At 41.4% G+C, this 22,490-nt stretch overlaps 1 protein-coding gene and 2 long non-coding RNA genes across 8 annotated transcripts in view; all 3 read right to left on the bottom strand.

Moving 5' to 3' along the window:
• Window positions 1-370: 370 nt before the first annotated feature.
• LOC134215564 (uncharacterized) lies at window positions 371-1,380 on the bottom strand. Its single transcript, XR_009980222.1, has 3 exons — window positions 1,195-1,380; window positions 956-1,129; window positions 371-892 (listed from the first exon to the last, which is right to left on the bottom strand). It is a non-coding gene; the product is annotated as an uncharacterized LOC134215564 (long non-coding RNA).
• Window positions 1,381-3,076: 1,696 nt separating this feature from the next.
• Window positions 3,077-9,578, bottom strand: LOC134211320 (uncharacterized). The gene is made up of 2 exons (XR_009978997.1): window positions 8,918-9,578; window positions 3,077-8,652 (listed from the first exon to the last, which is right to left on the bottom strand). It is a non-coding gene; the product is annotated as an uncharacterized LOC134211320 (long non-coding RNA).
• A 5,993-nt stretch (window positions 9,579-15,571) lies between these two features.
• The window catches only part of LOC134211318 (tyrosine-protein kinase RYK), a 236,412-nt gene continuing 229,493 nt past the window's right edge, over window positions 15,572-22,490 (bottom strand). For 5 of the 6 annotated variants that reach the window (XM_062688071.1, XM_062688072.1, XM_062688074.1 and 2 more), the window contains one exon: window positions 15,575-16,821. In XM_062688071.1, coding sequence (XP_062544055.1) covers window positions 16,710-16,821 — 112 coding nt within the window. In that variant the 3' untranslated portion in view covers window positions 15,575-16,709. Of the gene's footprint in view, window positions 16,822-22,490 lie in introns of all 6 variants that reach the window. The other variant, XM_062688075.1, reaches the window with a different exon arrangement.

Below are 22,490 nucleotides of genomic sequence, written 5' to 3'. Positions count from 1 at the left end.
TTATTTAGGTAACTCACTTATTGTAAGCAATGTTGAATGCAATTATTTAAATTAAAAACCTATACACGCTTAGTTAAGAGAATCTAAAAGTCGGTAAAAAATACCGATAATCGAACTAAAGTGCACATACCTAAAATGTAGGTAATCATCGATTACCTAAAGTTAGGTAATGGTGGTAAACAAGAATGATCGTTAAAAATTACCGATTTCCGGACGTTACTTTTTACCGAAAAATAGGTTAATGTTGTTTGTTTTGGTTTCGTGAAAACGATAAAAATTACCTATTATTAGGTTTTTATTCGGTGTTTTGTTTAAAGAAAAACAAAATTCATTCAATTATTCATGTTTTTATTTTCTTATCGATCGAATATTTGTAGCACAACAAGAATTTCCCCTTACGGTAGCCTCATACCGAAGACGGTTATTAGCCGTCTTCGCTCATACCTTGACAAACTTTTCCGCTGGATTCCGGTTCCTATGTATTTCAAAATAGGTCGGATTTTCGGTTTTTCGTTCGAAACACCCCCTATAAAATAAATGGGAATAAAATCCGTGAGAAACATTCCATCAGAGAAGTGAGGCTTTCCGAAATTTTAGAATAATACAAGTTCTACAACTGGTCAAGCAAGATTCATGCCCGCATCAAATGTATCATTTACAAAGGGCTCTTAAGTGGTCCTCCATGAACATGAATCTTTAACTCTGCTCGAGGACGACCTGCAAGCACTTGGGGTATTCGAATGATGTGTGAGTAGGACAATTTTTAGCGGTTTTCGAGCTCGGTGGGAAAACCAAATGAAAAACGACTTGGCAGGCGTTCCGCGCAACCGAGGATGGAGGCATGTGGCCGTGAATCGAGGATTGTTGATACAATTTTATCCCTCGATTTTATCTGTAGGTGTAAAAATCTATATAAATAAAATAAACAATTAGAAAAACGCAGACCTTAGCAAACCTTATTGGAGGTGACTCGGTTAGAGTCCTGGTCCAGTCTGAAAGTTTTTCGGGTGGGACATTGTCATAACTATCCAGAGGATTGACTTTTTGTAATAACTGTTGAAATGCCAACTGATCAGCCGCCCCAAAATTTCAGGCGGAATATTACACATGGAAACCATTTTCAGGAATTCTGTAAATAAATATAAGTTCCTGTATTATCCTCGAAAATTTGCCCCTAAAAAATCAACCACTTACCATCAGCTTTGAATCGCAAAATGTAGTCTAAAGAATGCAAATAATCCAACAGCAGGAAAATGCAATGGCGATAGCCGGAGATTTTTGAGCAATCACCAGCAGCAAACATATTTTTTTACAAACACAAGAAAAATCTAATTTTAGGTAAAAAATAACGTCCTTGCCTGAAAACGTCAAATACCTAAAAGTCGGTAAAAACTAACGTTAATTATCGGTTATTTTTACCGATATTTCAAGTAAACATCCAATACCTAATTTTAGGTAAAATAAAAACGTAATTTTAGGTAATCTAATGTAAGCGTGTAGGAAAAGAAAAAAGATAATCCACTCCTATCACCAACTGTTAGTTTAAATGAAAAGTGTAGTCTAATACCCTAAGCACACTTAATACACTACACATACACAAATAGATACTGAAATGGAATAAATGAGTGGGTTTTTGGATGGAAATACAAAGGAATGGGCGTTAAAGGAGGAAAATTGGACAAGGGAGGGAGGTATGGTGCAATGATGGGTTAGCTAGAACTGAACTAGGCTCGAGCTACGTCTTTCCACTTAGGACAGTAAACTATTCAGTCGCCTAAAGTCAAAGCTCCAAATTAGTAAAAGTTCGCAAGAAGTGCCAGTTTATTTCAATAGTTGCAGTGACACTGTACAAGTGCAAAAGCTATTTGATTATTATCCTAAATAAAGTGGAACGTTTCTTTAAAGGATACTCTAGCAAGACCCATTAAGTGTCGACTGGAGATTTGCGTGGTTCTCAAGCCCACCAATCACCGTCGCCAGCTTGACCGAGATCGCAATCCAGGTTAATACCGACCTGCGGTCAAACTCGATAGCTGCCCCTAACGGAAATCAGGACCACGTGGAAGCAACTGTGAGCCCCTGCATCTCTCTCCGACGCCATACGGTTGGGAACACGCCCACCGTTGCTAAGGAAAGCAAGGCCACGTGGAAGCCACGTTCCATTATTACGAATTGACGCAGTACGGCAGAGGGACGTCTATCGCTAACAGCCCCTCAGGACCACGAGGAAACCAACACGAATCCCGGTAGCCATCCCACCGAAAATCGTCGTTATACAGCGAGTAAACGCCATTTGCAGCAGTGAACGTCTATATCCAGTGTCCCACCAGTGCCGGCCGGCCCCCATACACACCTACACGCATACCTATACACACGAAGTAAGTGAATAAAGCTATTTAAACCGACGGATTAGTGTTTTGAACGTTTGATCAGTGCTTAGAGCCGACCCTGTGAGAAAGAGTTTGGGAACCCCTGGTGGCGAGGCCTTGTAGGTCTTGTCCCCAGCGTCCGCCTTGAGTTGGTCCTCGTCGTGTGAGTAACCCTCGATAATACCTTCCGTACCGGTGCACCGTGAGATCACCACTGCAGACGGAATTACAAGTCGACCACGTTCTGATTGATGGACGGCACTTCTCCGACATTATCTTCGTCTATCGATGTTAGCACCAAACTATGACCACTATTAGGTGATGGTTTAATTGAGCCCAAAAATATGCGGCATATGTTCGGTACCGACGGCTGCCTCGTTACAACCTACATCGACTGAAGCAACCTGATGTCGCCACTGCATACGCGCAGCATCTCGTGGCAGCGTTGCCGGAAGAAGGTGAGCTCGATGCGCCTCTCTTGAGCACTGCTAGAGTACAGTTAAAGCAGCCATTAACGACGCAGCGGAGAGCAACGTTGGTTATATGGGACAAAGTTGTCGGAACTATTGGTTCGACGAAAAGTGCAGACAGATTCTGAAGCAGAAGGACGCAGCACGGGGGGTTACGACGAGGGACATATTAAAATTTGCTTTTAAAAATTCAATACATGGAAAATTTCGGATATTAAACAGTCAAACATCGGTGAAGAAGTTTCATCGATTTATTATTAGCATCATGCCCAATCATTCAGTCTGTCTCCCAAACGACCGCTTTGGTTTGTGGTTTTTTGATTTCTGCTTTTCAAAGACCAATGTGACGGTTAAAGAGTAATACGTAGCGACAATCGAAAAATGACAGTTATAACATTAATTTTAGGAAGATGACACCCAACCATTCCAGGACGGTTGGGTTTCTGCACAGTTAGAGTAAATGTGAATTTACAGTAAACGGTAACTTTGATGACAGTAGCTAATTAGTTTGAGTTTTTATTATCCTAATCTAAGTGAGTTTTTTTCAATTTTGGCAGTGATTCTTCGGAAGTAATATAATGCCTAATATTCGCAAAGGTATTTGCCAAAGCTCTGAAGGTAATCCAAAATTGCGACAAAGAGCGCGCGCCAGTTTGTTAACACAATAAACGACACAAATAGATCGGTAACACTTACAAGTTTTAAACTTTCAAAGTAAATTCGGTTTAGTTTGCAAATAGAAAAATAAATATCTCTCCTCCGGGAGAACTCGTAGGAAAATAAAACTAAACTTTGACCCTGTACTTTCCTTTCTGTGTGAATAGTAGTTGTAGTAATAGTAGTTTCTTTTTCTGATCCATATTTCGTTAGCAAGAGAAGTTTTTAGTTTAAAGTTTGACTTTACAGTTACTTCTGGACTCGTTGCTCACTCCTCCAGTAGGTAATATTTACAGAGCTGAAAGATAGAAATTACGAGCGAAGCGGTTTGCCTGTCTGGCACGGGAAAGTTTTCCACTCCCGAGGAACAATAAATTTGAAGTGAAGCAAACGTAAAAAAGCGACTCGAAATAGAACCGAAAAGTAGCAACAGCGGTTTTGGAACTAACCATTTCTCGCACTCATTCTCTCTGGCAGTTCATAACTTTATTTTTCCCGACGAACCTACGACGGTAAATTCAGTCCTGTGATGTAGTTAATGGTGAGAATGAGTTTCACGTGGGTGATTTTAATTTTTGGCTGGAAAGTTTCCCCCTAACGTTTAAAGTATCGCGAAGCACCTACGATAGAAAATGCTGAGGAAATGGAACATGTTGAGAAGCGATCACTAAAAGTTTCACAAGCTTTCCTTTTACAGCGCAGAATGTTTCGTTAAATTATTCGACATAAAAATAGCACTACTACTCTGTTTCACATTTTCTTCATTTTCCGTTTCGGTTATAAAAATTTCAATTGTAACAAAAATATATATTCATATAAATCTGTTTTGTGTTGTAACTATCGCTTGTTCACCTCTAGTTAACCTTAGTACGTACTAATTTTTGTTGTTTCCTATTTGTTCGTTTTTCGATTCCGCTCGGCTCAACTACTTCTATCTATCAGTGTTTAGCAGCGTGATTACGATCGCTTGTTCTATACTATCATACATTGATAACAATTATTGTAAAACGGTTTGTAACGCTTCATTAATCGTGGCATTAGTTTGAATAGTGTTCTATCTATTTGTACTGAGATATTTCACAAGAACGTAAAACTTGGACAAAAATATGATTCCTCTGAAAAATCAACCGCTACTCAACAATTTGAATTACAGTTATATCAAATTTAGTGTATTAACAATACAGTCCATTCTAGTAGAATTCAAGAGGCACAACGATATTCTGGGAAATTACAAATGCATGATCGTGTTGCCCAAATGAACATGTCTGTTTAATATGATAAAATTCTCTCGATGATCCCAATGCGAGTGCGTGTATATACGTTTCATAATATTCAAAAAAATATTTGTCATTGATGGACCAATTGTATTATCATTTTGTAGCAAGTTTACTTTGTTGCTTGAAATGTGTATGTCAATGACCAAAATGGACTATATTGTTAATACAAAATATTAGGTCTAATGCATGATGGATCGAATCGTTGTTAATATGTAGTGCTATACGATGTTTTGATATTTATGTACTTTACTCACTTGGCTGATGTTTCGGTTTTACATGTGAAATATTTCAATACTGCGGTAAAGTAGGTAAAGACACACCCCATCAATATTTTGTTCAGTAATAATCATTTCTACGAGGTTTCATTCTAATTCTTAACAAGGCTTTCTCCAAAAAAAATCTAAATTTTTGACATGATGAAAATTAAGCGCCAACAATGATTTTTAGGATTCCTCCTTAGCCGTGCGGAAAGATGCGCTGCTACAAAACAAAACCATGCTGAAGGTGCCAGTCTAGACTATTTTCAAATTGGAAATTGTCTCGACTTCCCTGGGCATAAAAGTATCATCGTGCTAGCCTCATGATATACGAATGCAGAAATGGTAAATTGGCTTAGAAACCTCGAAGTTAATTATTATGGAAGTGCTGAATGAACACTAAGCTGCGAGGCGACAATGTCCCAGTGGGCGATGTAATGCCAATGAAGAAGAAGAATGATTTATAAATTGACAGAATTCCTAAAAAGGATATAACATATGTCATACGCAGATGAACTGACACATGTGTCCGAACGGTATAGAAAATCATAACGACCTGGGGAACTCCATACCCAACTTCTAAATACCTACTCTCCAACACCACCACCAGAATGACGCAGCTTGACCATGAGGCCAGAGCTACCCTGCACCGCATAGTATTTCTCGAATTGCGAACAGAGAGCAGACCTCAATATCTGGTGGTAGAACTGAGCGATGGAAGTACAATCACTCTTAAGGGCACACCAATGAAGTATCAAACATTAAGAAATTTCTCAGGGTCAAGCGACATTACTGGCTGCCCGAGCAGCACAATTCAGACCGATTTGGTTGCTATAACTCAAATACGACTGAATCTGGTTATGCAGAAGTCACATAAACTGGTGTATGTCTAGTGTGTTGCTCGGGTGATATTTTGCATACGTCAACACTAAGTGCGCGCTGGTCCCCCATGAGCATTGTCCAGATCTCGTGTGAGTAGAGGACAACCGGTTCAATGAGCGATTGTAGACAGTCAGTTTGGAACGGCGTCTCGCGGAGTCCAAATTTTGTACGATTTCTTGCCACGATACGTCTCCTGCTGGTCTCGTTTTCGGAGGTAACCAATGACCCCAAATACACGAATTATTCAACCAGTTCGATTTCGTCACCAACACCGATACAAACTTGTGGGTGGCTTACGTTGTCTTCTCTTGAGCCTCTTCCTATCATGTTCTTTGCTTTCAACGTGTCGATGACCAGACCGATCCACTTTTGTTGACAGCATCAATTCCTTCGTGTAAATCATACCATTCGTGCCATCCATGCCCTTCGTAGTCTCCCTATCAAAGTAATGTTAAAAAGTGCCGTAATCCGGGGGGACATTGATCATTTTTTAAAATTGTTTTGTAAATATTACCCCCATAAGTGAAACCATAGCTTTTTTTCAAATTTGACTGCAGTCTGTATTCCTGCTACATGGGAGTTGGTCATGCTGTGTCAAAATGTGATGCATGTGTCCCATCTGCCCTTGTTGAGGTAGTGGTTGAGGAATAGAGGACTTATCTCCCGGAATGGGGTTCCCAGGTTTTGTGAAAATCGAGTGCTGGTGCGAATGCGGGAGATGACTTGCTGGTTTTTGAGACTAGGCATGTCGTTCTAGGGGACTGAGGATCCTTTGACCTTCCGAAGCTGACCCTTGGCTCTCCCAAATTTGGCTAACGATCTTTTTGATCCTCCGGGGAAACCGGTGTCGTGAAACGCCGGTCTTGGTGACCGACTCCTGCAAGATTGTCAGCAGTGATGTTCCTGGGCACCATTGTCCGCGATGCCCCCTCTCGCGTCTCGCAATGGAGCGGTTTATGTTAGTTGTGGAGGAGTGCCAGCTCCTCGCTTCGTGCCAGTGAACCCTAGCCACTGGGTACAGACTGACGCTGTAATCGTGTGCTCTTCGAATACTTCCATGGCGGGATCGGCAACAGCTACCACCCTATCAACACCGTTGTGCATTTATTAATCTTCCTACTTTGAGAGAGAGGAGAACCTTGTTCCAAAGGTTTTTCATTTATGACATGCTTGAAGGTAACATCGACTGTCCCGCACTTCTGGAAAGGCTTCGTTTCAACGCTCCCGGAAGGACGATACGCCTCAGTGAATTCTTCAGACGTTCAGCACACCGAACGCAATATCGCTTGATGCTTGTTGTATTTCTTTTAATAATGTTTGTCATTTGTATGACTTGCATATTAGTAGAGATGTTTTTAAGTCGCGAATTAGCATTGAAGTTTTAGTCTGTACGATGTAAATATGTCGAAGACTGTAAATCAATAAAGTAAAAACGGCATAGTTCGACTACTGATGGGGCGGGGTTGATGGAGTCAAGGAAGCCCTCTCATTGCTCCCTTTTTTCGTCTTGGATTATCGTACGACATTCGTGGAGTTTTTGCTTGTAGTACTTCAATGCACTCGCATTGTTCGGGTAGCCAGGGGAGGTCTACAGAGCGCTTGGTTTCGGCGGCTCGACACATCTAATCCGACTACCAACGAAAGACCATCATTTTGCGTTACCTATCTGCGCATTTCAACAGGAACTCCAGTATGCCTCTTAAACTCGAACTACGCACAGTACCCGATCTATCATCAACAGTATTACCCAACAGTATTACCCAACTAATCGGCTGTTCGGCCACATTGAGAGTTGACGTAAAGTCAATGTCAACTTCTCTCCACGAACAGCCTAGATAGCCGTGTGGTGTCGGCAGCTGGTTATCTGGCTAAGAATAACATTACGGATTGCCTGTTCCAGTGGTAAAAGTCCACCATACAGGTGACCCCTAATTCTTGGTGTGATGCGGCTTTATGCTTACCGTGCCTACGAATGAATGGTTAGGGGGGTCTAATAAGAACCTAACCGCAAACGGAGCCTGTGAAGCACCAGGGCCCCCTTCACAGTATTTTAGCCCTCGCTGCGCTAACCGGAGCTATGGCGTAGTTGACTTTTTACTTCTCCGAGATAATCGGCTATTCTTATTCAACTTCATCATGAGGTTAAATAAGAGTATGGTTATGAATATGTGTTTCAAATTGTCACCTATATGGATTCGCATTATGCGTTTCATACAATGTGCTTTGTGTATGTTACCTATATGAATTCGCATTATGCTTTTTTTCACAGTGTACTCTGTGTCTCGTCCTTGACGTTTGGCTTCGGCTACTCTTGTTCAATCTCAACGTGAGGTTAAATAAGAGTGGGGTTATGAATAAGTGTTTCACTTAGTTTTCAACAAATTGTCACCTATATGGATTCGCATTATGCGTTTTTCACAGTGTACTCTGTGTCTCGTCTTTGACGTTCGGCTTTGCCTACTCTTGTTCATCCTCAACGTGAGTGTTAGGTTATGAATATGTGTTCTACTTAGTTTTTCAACAAACTTCCACCTATATGGATTCGCATCATGCATTTTTTTTACAATGTACTTTGTGTGTGTCACCTATATGGATTCGCATTATGCGCTTTTCACAGTGTACTCTGTGTTTCGTCTTTGACGTTCGGCTTCAGCTACTCTTGTTTAATCTCAACTTGAGGTTGAATAAGGGTGGGATTATGAATATGTTTTTTCACTTAGTTTTTTCAACAAATTTTCACCTATATGGATTCGCATTATGCGTTTTTTTTTACAATACACTTTGTGTACACACTTAACTCATTTCACCGTATTCGGTAAATTTTACCGAAATCTCAACAGCAGATCTGCCCGGTAATTTATTTTACGGATTTTTTGTAATTTTTTCCATTGCTCAACTGTCAAAATCACCGAAAATCAGTTAAATTATTTACCGAACAGTTCTGCTGTTGAGATTTCGGTAAAATTTTACCGAATTCGGCGATTTATTTTAAGTGTGTATGTTACCTTTATGGATTCGCATTATGCGTTTTTAACAGTGTACTCTGTGTCTCGTCCTTGACGTTCGGCTTCGGCTACTCTTGTTCAATCTCGACGTGAGGTTAAATAAGAGTGGGGTTATGGATATGTGTTTTAATTAGTTTTCAACAAATTGTCACCTATATGGATTCGCATTATGCGTTTTTCACAGTGTACTCTGTGTCTAGTCCTTGACGTTCGGCTTCGGCTACTCTTGTTCAATCTCAACGTGAGGTTAAAAAAGAGTGGGGTTATGGATACGTGTTTTACTTAGTTTTCAACAAATTGTCACCTAAATGGATTCGCATTATGCATTTTTTTTTCAATGTACTTTGTGTATGTTACCTATATGGATTCGCATTATGCGTTTTTCACAATGTACTCTGTGTCTAGTCCTTGACGTTCGGGTTCGGCTACTCCTGTTCAATCTCAACGTGAGGTTCAATAAGAATGGGGTTATGAATATGTGTTTTACTTAGTTTTCAACAAATTGCCACCTATATGGATTCGCATTATGCGTTTTTCACAGTGTACTCTGTGTCTCGTCTTTGACGTTCGGCTATGGCTACTCTTGTTCATCCTCAACGTCAGTGTGGGGTTATGAATATGTGTTTTACTTAGTTTTTCAACAAACTTCCACCTATATGGATTCGCATTATGCATTTTTTTTACAATGTACTTTGTGATTGTCACCTATATGGATTCGCATTATGCGTTTTCACAGTGCACTCTGTGTTTCGTCTTTGACGTTCGTCTATTGTTACATCCTCTGTGTTTTGTGACCTCTCTTTAGTCCCTAGCTGAATGCGTGTGAGTCTACATAATTGGCTTCCCTATAAATGGTTCCATTCTCCTTTCCAACTTCACTTCCTCTTCCTTTCCCCTTTTCACTTCCTTTTCCGTCAGGTAAATGATGAGAAAGGCCAGTGAAGGCGATGGCACAAATCTCCCAAATTGAGGGGAACGTGCCTCCTGAGCCGACGTTCTGATACCTGATACCTGATATGCCTCTTAAACTCGAACTACGCACAGTACCCGATCTATCATCAACAGTATTACCCAACAAACATCAGATCGTGTATCATAGCGAATAAGTGTACAAAGTGGAGGCCATATACGTACAGTTTGCATGCAGTCAAATGGAGGCATGCGCCTATATCGCCTCCACCTTGTACATATACTTATTCGCAATCATTTGCGATTTTGTGTTGGTTGGGTAGATTATTCGTAGTCCATGTTCATGCCTTAGCTGATCTCGATCGATTGTCGATCATATGCTGGTTTAGAATCAAAGAATAAATTTTGTGAGGACATGAGCGTAGCCATGATCTCGAACAGAGAGGGTTTAACTTAAAAAAAAATCTTCTGAACATTCGTGCATGAACGCAATTTCAATTTTAGTTCGAACAACTTTGAAACATAATCGACAACCAGCAGTAACTGATCAACCCAAAACACAAGAGGAGTGTCTCTCAGACTCAATCTGAGACTCGGCTAGCTGCTGTGTACTCAAGAGTTTTCCGCGTCACAAAAAAAAGATAACAAACGGAAACTTACACCTTGCGTGGATATTTATTAAGTTTAACCTAGTTATATTTTTTTACCGGTACATATCGCTGTTTTTCGATGGTGAATGAGAGCAGGTGGCAGACAGCGATTCCTGTTTAGCTGTGCGGTCATAAATCTTGCCGGAATATCAAGGCTAGCGTTCACCGATGGTTCCAACGATGGTAACTGTCGCTTGCACTCCCGTTCATTATCCAAATCTAAGTATCTTCCGCAGCGATGCACTTTGGTACTCATGGTTTACCTTCCTAATCATGGCTATCATGGTCTTCCCTCTTGCGACAGCACTCCACTGCTCTGCGTTCCGATGCATTATTCCGACGATGAGTGCTAAGCCGTTTCTGTCACTTCAGGAAATCTCAGACAGGCGAGGTAAGGCGCATGTCTGAACCTGAAGCATCCGTGCCCTTTTAACCTGTTAATCCTGTTAACCCTTTCATGATGACTTTTTTTACATGTATTTAACGTACATATTTGGATCCTGCCAAAACTATTACAGAAAGAACTAAAAAGGTGTTTTTTCAATGTTCTAGGGCGTCCAAGCTGCTCTGGAATACATAACCTCAAACGCATTAGAAAATATCTCTAGAAACAAAATGTCCAAAGCTGAGAATATGTCCGAAAATATCTATATGATCATAAGACATGAAGTTATAGAGTTTTGAAGTAACGTGACCAATTTCAGGGTCTCCTAAACGTTCTGGAGTTTAAAACATGCGATCTCCCCTACCAACCAAGTCCTGAACGATGTATCCGTTCATCGCCTCAAATCCTAGCATATTCATTGAGCCAATACGATTTCACTCATTATGTTTACTTGAGATTCATTGATAGATAAGACTCCACTTATTACTTTTACAACCACTACAGGCCATTTTGGCTCTCCAAAACGTCATGGAGTTCAAAAAATCTACCCGATCAACCAAGTCCTGAACGATGTATTCGTTTAGCGCAACGGTTCTCCACCTTTTTCTCGAAATTACCTTTCGAAATTAGGCTTCCAATCCTTTTGAAAGAATAATTCCGATCCCTTTGAAGGGAAGCTTCTTTAAGCTTTTGAATCCCTTTGAAGTAGGCTTCCTTTGCATCTCAAAAGGACGCTTCCAAGCCTCTTAAAAGAAGTATTCCGAGCCTTTTGAAAGAAGGCTTTCGAACCACTCGAAAGTAGACTTCCGAGCCTCTTGAAAGCAGGCTTCCGAGCCTCTTAAAAGAAGGCTTACGAGCATCTTGAAGGGGGCTTCCGAACCTCTTGAAAGGAGCCTTCCGAGCCTCTTGAAAGAAGGATTATGAGCCTCTTGAATGGGGGCTTCCGAGCCTCTTGAAAGAAGGTTTCCGAGCCTCTCGAAAGGAGCCTTCCGAGCCTCTTGACAGGAGGAGGCTTCTGAGCCTCTTAGAAGGAGGCTTTTGAGCCTCTTGAAAGGATGCTTTTGAGTCTCTTGTAATGTGGCTTCCGAACCTCTTGAAAGGAGCCTTCCGAGCCTCTTGGAAAGAGGCTTTTGAGCTTGGAAGGAGGTTTTTGAGCCTTTTGAAAAGATCTGAATACAGGAGCCTTCCGAGCCTATTGAAAGAAGGATTCTGAGCCTCTTCAATGGACGCTTCCGAGCCTCTTAGAAGGAGGCTTTTGAGCCTCTTGAACGAATGCTTTTGAGTCTCTTGTAATGTGGCTTCCGAACCTCTTGAAAGGAGCCTCGCGAGCCTCTTGGAAAGAGACTTTGAGCCTCTTGAAAGGATCTTGAAAGAAGACTTCCAAACCTCTTGGAAAGAGGCTTCCGAACCTCTCGAAAGGAACCTTCTGAGCCTCTTCAAAGGGGGCTTCCGAGCCTCTTGAAAGAAGACTTCTGAGCCTTTTGAAAGAAGGCTTTTAGGCCTGGAAGGAGGCTTTTGAGCCTCTTCAAAGGAGGCTTCTGAGCCTCTTGAGAAGAGCCTCTTGAAAGGATATTGAAAGGAACCTTCCGAGCATCTTAGAAGGAGGCTTTTGAGCCTCAAGAAAAGGAGGATTTTGAGCCTCTACAAATGAGTCTTTTAAGCCTCTTGAAAGGGATTTTTAAGCCTCTCGAAAGGAGGCTTCCAAGCCTCTTGAAAATAGGATTCCGAGCCTTTGGAAAGGAGGTTTCCGAGCCTCTTGAAAGGCTTCCGAGCCTCTTGAAAGGACACTTAAAAGCCTCTTAGAGGGAGGCTTTTGAGCCTCTTGAAAGGATGCTTTTGAGTCTCTTGAAAGGAGGCTTCCGAACCTCTTGAAAGGAGCCTTCCGAGCCTCTTGGAAGGAGGCTTTTGATTCTCTAGAAAAGGAGGCTTTTGAGCCTCTAGAAAAGAAGGTTTTTGAGCTTCTTGAAAGCAGGCTTCCGAGCCGCTTAAAAGGAGGCTTTTGAGCCTTTTGAAATGAGGCTTCCGAGCCTCTTGAAAATGGGTTTCCAAGCCTCTTGAAAAGACGCTTCCGAGCCTCTTAGAAGAAGGCTTCTGAGCCTTTTGAAATGAGGCTTCCGAGCTTCTTGAAAGGAGCCTTTCGAGCCTCTTGGAAGGAGGCTTCTGATCCTGGAAGGAAGTTTTTGAGCCTCTTGAAAGAAGATTTCCGAACCTCTTGAATGGAGACTTCTGAGCATCTTGAAAGTAAGCTTCTGAACCTTTTCAGAAGAGGTTTCCGAGCCTCTTGAAAAGATCTTGAAAGGAAGCTTCCGAGCCTCATGAAAGGAGGCTTTTGAGCCTCTAGAAAAGGAGGCTTTTGAGCCTCTAGAAAATAAGGCTTTTGAGCTTCTTGAAATGGAAGCTTCCGAGCCTCTTGAAAGGAGGCTTTTGGGCCTCTTGAAAGGGATTTTTGAGCCTCTTGAAAGGAGGCTTTCGAGCCTCTTGAAAATATGCTTTCGAGCCTCTTGCAAAAAGGCTTTTCAGCCACTTGAAAGGAGGCTTCCGAGCCTCTTGAAAGGAGGCCTTCAAGCTGCTTGGAAGAAGGCTTCCGAGATGCGTAGAAGTATGCTTCTAATCATCTTGCAACGAAGCAACCGAGCATAAGTGAAAAAAAAAAATCATTTTGTTCATTCGACGTTTTGCTCGTTCGATCTTTTGTTCCGCAGCCATTGTGCTGATTGTGGAAAGCAGAATTCAATTGGGATTTTTTGATCGCATTGCATATTATGTACAATATTAATTTTTGAAATAAAAATACACAATTTTCAAAACTAAACAATGAGTTTTGATTGAAATTGTAATACGTCCGCCATTATGCATTTTTGTCCGAGGTACCCCCTAGGGCCAGTGAAGGTACCCCAGGTTGAGAACCGCGGGTTTAGCGCTAAACATCACTCGGTTACTTTGATCACAGACAAACAGACATAACACTCATGAAATTCTCATCGTTGACTGATTTACCGGTCATTTTAAATAATCATTAGTTGGCCAATCGGTCACAAGTGGCGTGCGCATCGCATTTGCTCGAGTTTGACGTTTCTTCACTAACGCCATCTGGTTCGTGATTTGCCCAACTAAGTGAAAGCAACAGATGTCGTTAGTGTTTGTACGACGATGAATTTGATGAGTGAATGTTCAATGTGTTATGTCTGTTTGTCTGTGCTTTGATGGTTCATTCGAACAATTTTTCAAGACACTTCTATTCATTAGCGAATCGGATCGACTGTATTATAGACCCTTTTTGGAGCTCGGATCATGTGATCTATCCAATGCATCAACTTATGAATAATGTATGATATGATATCCCTGTAGGTCCATTGAGTTGATATGAATTCAATCATTATTCATACAAGCTGCTACAGACTTTTAAGGCTCACCAAAACGTCCTAGAAGCCGTTACGATTGAACTGCTTGTTCATCAAAGCCCGTGAACGTAGAATAAATCGCAGGTTAACTTCATTCTCATTGTGCATCTTGACCCAAGATAATTTTGGAGCACCTTAGACATTAGATCTCATATTCATAGCAATTTGGATCATATGCTTATTACACCGGATTGGGTAAATACCCATGATGAGCATCTCGTATTCAATAAAAAAATGGACTTGCATGATGCGTATATGCCTACTGAACCGGATTTGGTGTATACCGAAGATGAGGACATTGCAAAAACCTTGGTTGATCTGGTAGATACCGTGGGCTGTACTCCAGAACGTTTTGGAGTATCTTGAGCATCTCGTATTCAAGAAAATTGGATTTGCATCATGCGTATGTGCTTATTGAATCGGATTGGGTGTACACGGACGATGAGGACATTGCAAAAGCCTTGATTAATCCGATAGGTACCGTGGGCTGAATTCGAGAACATTTTGATGTACCTTGAGCATCTCGTATGCCTGAAAATTAATAACAGGTATAACGTTCAGGATGGCTCAACTTATCTGAGTATTCAGAACTATCAAACAATGTGGTTTAGGATTTAAACATGTCAGATTCATTTGCATGCTCTCAGAAGCAAAATCTTCCCAAGGTTTTGGATATCTGGGACTTCATGGTATAATCAAACTTGGCCTCCGATGTTTTTATTGCAAAGCCAATTTGGTGACCAGTTTTGCTAAAACAAGTGTGGACTTATATCTCTTCTGTGATTTTACACAGCCAATCTAAAACGCTGGGCATATATGACCCATCCGTCCTGAAAGGGCTAGGGTTTTATTCCTTGAAAGATCAATGCACCGCCATCCAAAACGCCTTCATCGCCACTAGCGAGAATAATTTAGGCGAACTGCATACCCAGGGGAAACAATCACCGATGAGACCTGCAGGAAAGCCGAAGTCGCAATAGAGCGAACAAAAACCAGAGGAGCCAGAGTTTTAGCCTAGCAACGATATTCGGCTTTGAAGAAGGAAGTGACACGCTCAGGCCGATGGATCAAGTTAGCGTGGAAATACTATTTCGCCGACGAAGGAGAAAAAGTCGCGCTGCCGTAATCTGGCAAAGTGATGTAAGCGCCAAACTACAACATGCATGTTTTTTTTCTGTTAAAGAGTTCTTTTTATAGGAGACGCAGGGGATTCCTGAAAAAAATCATAGGTTTCATAGAGGAACAGTACGAGGCCTACTCGTGTAGAATGCTGCACAGCAGGGTCTTATCCAATCCCATCCGGGTCGTAGCTGATGTAAGGCAGTGAATTATATCATCGTTACTGTTCCTTATCGTAATCGATTACATTTTGGCAAGTGCGATTGACCGTGAACTTAACCGCGAGCTGCTATAGCTGCCCATCAGCAATTGAAGGTCGGAACGGAAGTTGGGCTGGGTCGCATGCCCAGCTGGACATCGCAGCAGAGGCAAACTCAGAGCGCCACCTTGAGCCTCAATAAAAAAATATAATAAGCCGACCGAAGCTTGGTAACAGAATAAGGCGATAGTTTGACATCGCCCAGCATGGAGATCTCTGAAGTCGGCCCTTTGCACCACTCGGGATGTACAGGACCTATAAGTTGGTAAGAGGCGTTAATAGCACAGTATAGTTGCTCAGTTTCTTCACGTTCCCGATCTTCCTGGTGATTTTTCAAAGATATGCATCCCCTTGTGAACAATGTTGGTTATTTTTTTCGCTTGGATTTGAGGTTTCATAATATCTGGTGATCATTCCTTCTTTGACGTACTCACGGTGTACCAATGTCACAAACGGGTAAACGTTACAATTGTTTGAAATCATCGTCATTTAATTTTTTAAGTTGACAAATCGTGGGATGAAGTGTGAGATAATCTAATACTCGCTTGTTAAGTGTAGGCATTTATCTTTTAAGTGTCAGTCTTTACCTACCTCACTGTACTACACAAGCCATTACTCTCTAAAATCAAACGCTAGCGATAATAATTGGCAGCCATTCCTTAAAATGTCTTGTTTCCCTTGTAATTTTCTACATTTTTTGTTCTCGTTTTCGTGAAATATTCGCGAATCAGCATTACAAAAGTTTAATCTACCTGAAATCTGTTTTTCTTCTACTACGGCTTTCACTCGCACCCTTTTTTCCAAACTTCCCCTTCACATTTATTGCACGTTCCGACTCATCTACATTGCTTCCATTTCGTACCACAAATCTCAATCCGGATCCAGACGACTTTACTTACACGATGTTTCGATACACCCCGTATCAAATCTTGCGACGTTCCGAGAAAGCACCTTCAATTACATCAATAGCAGCGGCAGCAGGACAACGGACAGCGGCTGCGCCTCATCCGGCCTGACCGTGAAGCGTTCCCTGCGAGGAAATCACCGTTTGACATGCCATTCCGCACGACTAAACGTACTTTCCGAGGTCCTCGTGGAAGTCGTGCAGGTAGGCAATTAGCTGCGGAAACGAGGGACGCTGCTTGTAGTCCTGCAGCCAACAGCAGGACATCACGGTGTAACTGCGAATGAAACAAATGGAAGGGACGAGTGAATACAAAGGCACATGGGAAAATGGGTTAAACCTCTGGCACCGATGATGATGGCCTACCACCATGAGTGGTATTTTGTTTTATGTTTTCATGCGATTGTCGGATTGGGGTAGGAATTGCTACTCGGTGCGCCGAGCTGACGAGAGTGAAAGCGTGTGAAGAACCTTTTTTTAGGTTTATGACACTCGTTTATAGTGAGATTAGTCTGACCGGAAGGTGTTACCGAACTTAGAGGATTTAGTTGCGGGAATGTATTTATTGCGAGCAAATTAAATGGCTTGTAGAGTAAGAAAAAATAACAATTCATTTTGTGTGTCGCAACAGTTTGGTTTAAAAAGATCTAATTAATTGAGGCATCAATTAACACGATTCTATTCAGTTAAATGATTTAACTTAAATCTGTTAGATCAATGTTTTGCCTTTCTCGTATACTAAGTATACGGTAAAGGCTATATGATCGCTCCAAAAACAAACTTTTTATAGAAGGCCCGGAGACCCATAGTGTTATATACCAATCGACTCAGTTCGACGAATTGAGGTGATGTCTGTGTGTGTGTGTGTGTGTGTATGTGTGTGTGTATGTGTGTGTGTGTGTGTGCGCAAAACTACTCAAAAAATGTCACTCATTTTTCGGGCACTTATCCTTAACCGATTTGCTCGCAACAAGTTGCATTCGACGCAGAATCCTGTCCCATTGTTTCCTATTTGGAGTTGGCCAGATCGGACTATGGGATCGAAAGTTATGACCAAAATACAAATTCATATGAAAAAATCGCTTAAAAAAAGTCACTCATTTTTCGGGCACTTATCTTCAACCGATTTGCTCGCAATAAGTTGCATTCGCTGCAGAATTCTGTCCCATTGTTTCCTATTTGAAATTGGCTAGATCGGACTATGGGATCGAAAGTTATGGCCAAAATACAAATTCGTACAAAATAATCGTGTAAAATATGTCACTCATTTCTCGGGCACTTATCCTTAACCGATTTACTCGCAACAAGTTGCATTCGACGCAGAATCCTGTTTAATTGTTTCCTATTTGAAATTGGCCATATCGGACTATGGGATCGAAAGTTATGGCCAAAATACAAATTCGTACAAAATAATCGTGTAAAATATGTCACTCATTTTTCGGGCACTTATCTTCAACCGATTTGCTCGCAACAAGTTGCATTCGACGCAAAATCCTGTCTCATTGTTTCTTATTTGAAATTGGCCAGATCGGACTATGGGATCGAAAGTTATGACCAAAATACAAATTCATACAAAAAAATCGCGTAAAATATGTCACTCATTTTTCGGGCACTTATCCTCAACAGCTCGCAACAAGTTGCATTCGACGCAGAATCCTGTTCCGTTGTTTCTTATTGAAAATTGGCCATATCGGACTATGGGATCGAAAATTATACCATTTTTGCCTTATTCGTATACTAAGTATACGGTAAAGGCTATATGATCGCTCCAAAAACAAACTTTTTATAGAAGGCCCGGAGACCCATAGTGTTATATACCAATCGACTCAGTTCGACGAATTGAGGTGATGTCTGTGTGTGTGTGTGTGTGTGGGTGTGTGTGTGTGTGTTTTTTTTTTTTCTTCCTAAACAATGGAGGGGGAATCTGCTCAACAGACATCCTGGGTTGACCAGGAAGTGCTGGGTTAGGGGCCACCTCAATGAGGGAGGCAGGGCTGCATCCCCGACCAGCTAAACCGTTTCCATTGCCGCTGCTTCCATCGTCCCTTCGGTACAACCAGAAAGTAATGCTTCAAAGGGGCCAGTGCATGACGCACCCTCGAGGTTAGCTGCGTGTCCTTGCAGCATCGAACATCGTGACTCGATTTTTTAGAAGAACACCATGGTATCGTGCCAGCGCATTGCCGGCTTTCCAGGTGGCCTTACCACGCCCTATGTCCTCGGAAGGTGGGCAGGGTCGACTTCGCGCCTGCTTCCCTCTGCACGACTGGTATCAAGAATGATGATGCCGCGTGCACCCCAAATTGACCTTTCTGCGATAGGGCCTATTCGCCAGCACACAGAGGGACTTGCCGACGCGAGGCCTACGCCTGCCCCAGCCTTGACGAGGACCCTGTCCGTCCTCGGGCTCGGGGCCCGCTCGGTTGACCGACGCCGCGAAAGCGACGATACCATGTTGTTCTTCGCGCGGCCACTTGTTCGATAAAAGGATCGAGTTCGACCACAGAGCATGACCACCGGTATGACCCATGAAGCCGACTCCGATCCCTTGGACCACCTCTTATTTGCGCCTGAACTAGCCATCCTTGAGTCCACGCGCCACCTTCTGTGTAGCTCCGAGACGATTTGGGCGATAGCCGATAAAACGGCGTTCCAGCCAACTTCGTCTTTACACATCCTCCGAACCAGAGCCTAAAATATTCATCTTCATGAAGCAATTTCGGTCCGAATTTTGACAAACATCGCATGAATATTCAAAACATAGAATGACAGAGTCAGACGACTACGTCTCAGACGACTACTGCACCTACTCATTCATTCGACTGTTACTGAGTGTGCTTACTATGTGCAGAAAAAATGTTTTGTGTTTATGTTGATGTTTACCGTTGAAAGTGCCTCGCGGATGAAAATCAGATTCAGTTCTATGTGATAAATTACTTTACTCATTTGAAACGTGTTCAGATTTCAGATAATTTATCAATTTGTAAAATGTGCATAAATATTCAATGACTAATATTCAACCGAATATTGACAGTCCAGAGCCGACTATGAATGTGTCTGGAAGTGAGCTGACAAGTGAAGAAAAGTGGACTTCACCAAAAAATTTCGATTATTTTACACTCTGCTCCGAACTAGGTTGTCCGGGGTAGTGTCCAGACCACATGTGGGAAGCATGTGGTCACGCATTGCGCGAAAACGTGAGCACACGAACAACACGTGTTCCGCCGTTTCCTCTAAACCTGCGCACACCAAACACTCGGGCGAAGCCGAGCAAGCCAGCTGCTTTACCTGCACTTTGATTTTGCAGCACGCTTAAACGTTGGCACATCGAGCCCCCCATGGGGTGCTTGCTGTTCACAGCTTTGCTGGAACAAATCAAACAATTGGGAGGGTTCGTGCAGCATTGTGCCTTATGTCCCTCCAATGTGTGTGTGTGTGTGTGTGTGTGTGTGTGTGTGTGTGTGTGTGTGTGTGTGTGTGTGTGTGTGTGTGTGTGTGTGTGTGTGTGTGTGTGTGTGTGTGTGTGTGTGTGTGTGTGTGTGTGTGTGTGTGTGTGTGTGTGTGTGTGTGTGTGTGTGTGTGTGTGTGTGTGTGTGTGTGTGTGTGTGTGTGTGTGTGTGTGTGTGTGTGTGTGTGTGTGTGTGTGCGCAAAACTTCTCAAAAAATGTCACTCATTTTTCGGTGACTTATGCTCAACCGATTTGCTCGCAACAAGTTACATTCGACGCAGAATCCTGTCCCATTGTTTCCTATTTGAAATTGGCCAGATTTGACTATGGGATCGAGAGTTATGGCCAAAATACAAAATCATACGAAAAAATCGTGTGAAAATGTCACTTATTTTTCAGGCACTCTTCCTCAACCGATTTGCTCGCATTAAATTTCATTCGACGCAGAATGTCTCATATTTTCTTATTGAAAATTGTCCACATCGGACTATGGGCTTAGATGTTCTGGTCAAATTACTATTTATTGTGAAAAAGAGTTCAAAAAAGTCTATCTCACTTTTTTAGCACTTGCTCGCAACAGATTGCATTCGACGCAGAATCTTGTCCCATTGTTTCCTATAGAAACTTGGCCGGATCGTACAATTGGGTCAAAAGTTATGGCGAAAATACTAATTTTAAAACTACAAAATAAAATGCCATTTTTTGCTCTTATGTTCATCCGATTTGTTTGCAACAAATTGCGTTTGGCGAGAATTTTTTTATGCATATAAACAAATATGAAAAATAAGACCAATCCACATATTGGTGTTATTTTAGATTTTTCCAAACCTTTTGAACGAATGAGAAAGGCACCATCACCGCTAGGTGGATTAATCTGGGTTTTTGATTTTAATTCAGTTGTAACTCGTTCGATATCAATCGCCAAAATTAGAAATGATATTTAAATCAGGCTAATGCTACATTTTGTTAAAGCAAGAGCAAAGTGGCAATCTCTGTAAATAACCGTAAATCTGTGAACAGTAAGAATAAGGCAACTCGGTGCAAATAGCAAAGCCTTACCATACTATCCAAAAGGTTATCATATTTTTATTTTCCATCGTAAAGCACTTCCCACATCATGGCAGCACGGCAATCGACTTCAAAGCGATAGTAAAAAGCCCTAGCAATGATATCAAAACAAAAAGGCAATAATAAACAGGAGGTACCAACCCTCGGCAGTAAGAGTTCAAAGAACAAAAAAAAGCAAAAATCATTGCTCTCCTCAGTGTTGTCACTTCGACTGCATTAATTCGTTTCCACGCTTCGTCCTGGCTGCCATGTTTTGCTGTGTCTACGGCATACCATATTCGGGTTGGGTATACAACCGTTCCATCATCGACACCGCATTTCTCTGGAGTCTCATTTCGAGCAACCCTATTGCCCTCCAGTTTCCAATGCGATGATTATTATACGAGCATAGGCGAGAACAGTAAAGTTGAACGCCGTGCATCAACATTTACGGTAGCTACAAAAAACGTTCTTGTAGCTAATAAAAAATTAAGAATTGCTTTACAAATTTACGGTGGGATTTTTTTTGGAAAAATGGTAAAAATTATTCAAACTTTGCTATTATACTCAGCCTTCTTCCTCAACTAGGAAATCTGAAAACAAATTTTGTGCGAAACTTTTTAAAGATCTCAAACTACTAGTAAAGATATTTTTTGCAACAATCAACTTGAAATAAGATTACAAACAAAATTTTTGAATAATTCTCAGTACATAATTTTGCAGAGCCACGTGGGCGAAATTGCTGAACGAAAATCGGCGTTAATATCTCCAAAGAAATACTGATTTAGAATAGTTTCCGGGCGCACCAGAAGATCTGAAGAAAGTAGAGTTCTCCAGAACGTTTTACTTGATTATTTTATAATTTAAGTTTGCTAGAGTTAATGTAATCATTCCTTGAAATCAACCGAACTTTGAAACATTGTTTTCACCTCAAAGTCTAAAACCAATCTTTTATTCAGTATTTGAATTACTGGCGAACTTAAAATGCCAAGCTAATTTCCATTGTTAACCACTGTGCTCCGCTCATGAAGCGATTCAGTCTATAATTTTGTTTTATATTCAAATAAATGCTAAATTGGGCTTTTCACTTTGCAACGTCACGGTTTGTACACCAGGATAAATCGGCATAGCTTGTATATTGGCTTTATTTTGGGGTGGTGTGGAGTGGTATCTGGTTCTTTGATTTTATGGTTTTATTGCACTTTTTCCGCATTGTCACGAGTTATTTCCTTTTTCTAGAAGAAAAACTAAATATATAAGCATGGCTTCCAGAATACAAGAATCTAGCCTTATAAGAAAAGTTTAAATTATAAATTAAGCCACTTTTAAAGATGGAAAGTGTATGAAATAAATGAAGATAAGAAAATGGTTATATGAAAAAAAAAGTGTTCTTTGCAGCAAATTAAAACATTATTCATAATATTTAATAGTACCTATATCAGCGTCACGA

This window comes from Armigeres subalbatus, chromosome 2, assembly GCF_024139115.2.
Source record: "Armigeres subalbatus isolate Guangzhou_Male chromosome 2, GZ_Asu_2, whole genome shotgun sequence".
Taxonomy (NCBI): Eukaryota; Metazoa; Arthropoda; class Insecta; order Diptera; family Culicidae; genus Armigeres; species Armigeres subalbatus.
Note: the sequence above shows the minus strand (reverse complement) of the source record. Positions and strands in the feature narration are given on the sequence as shown.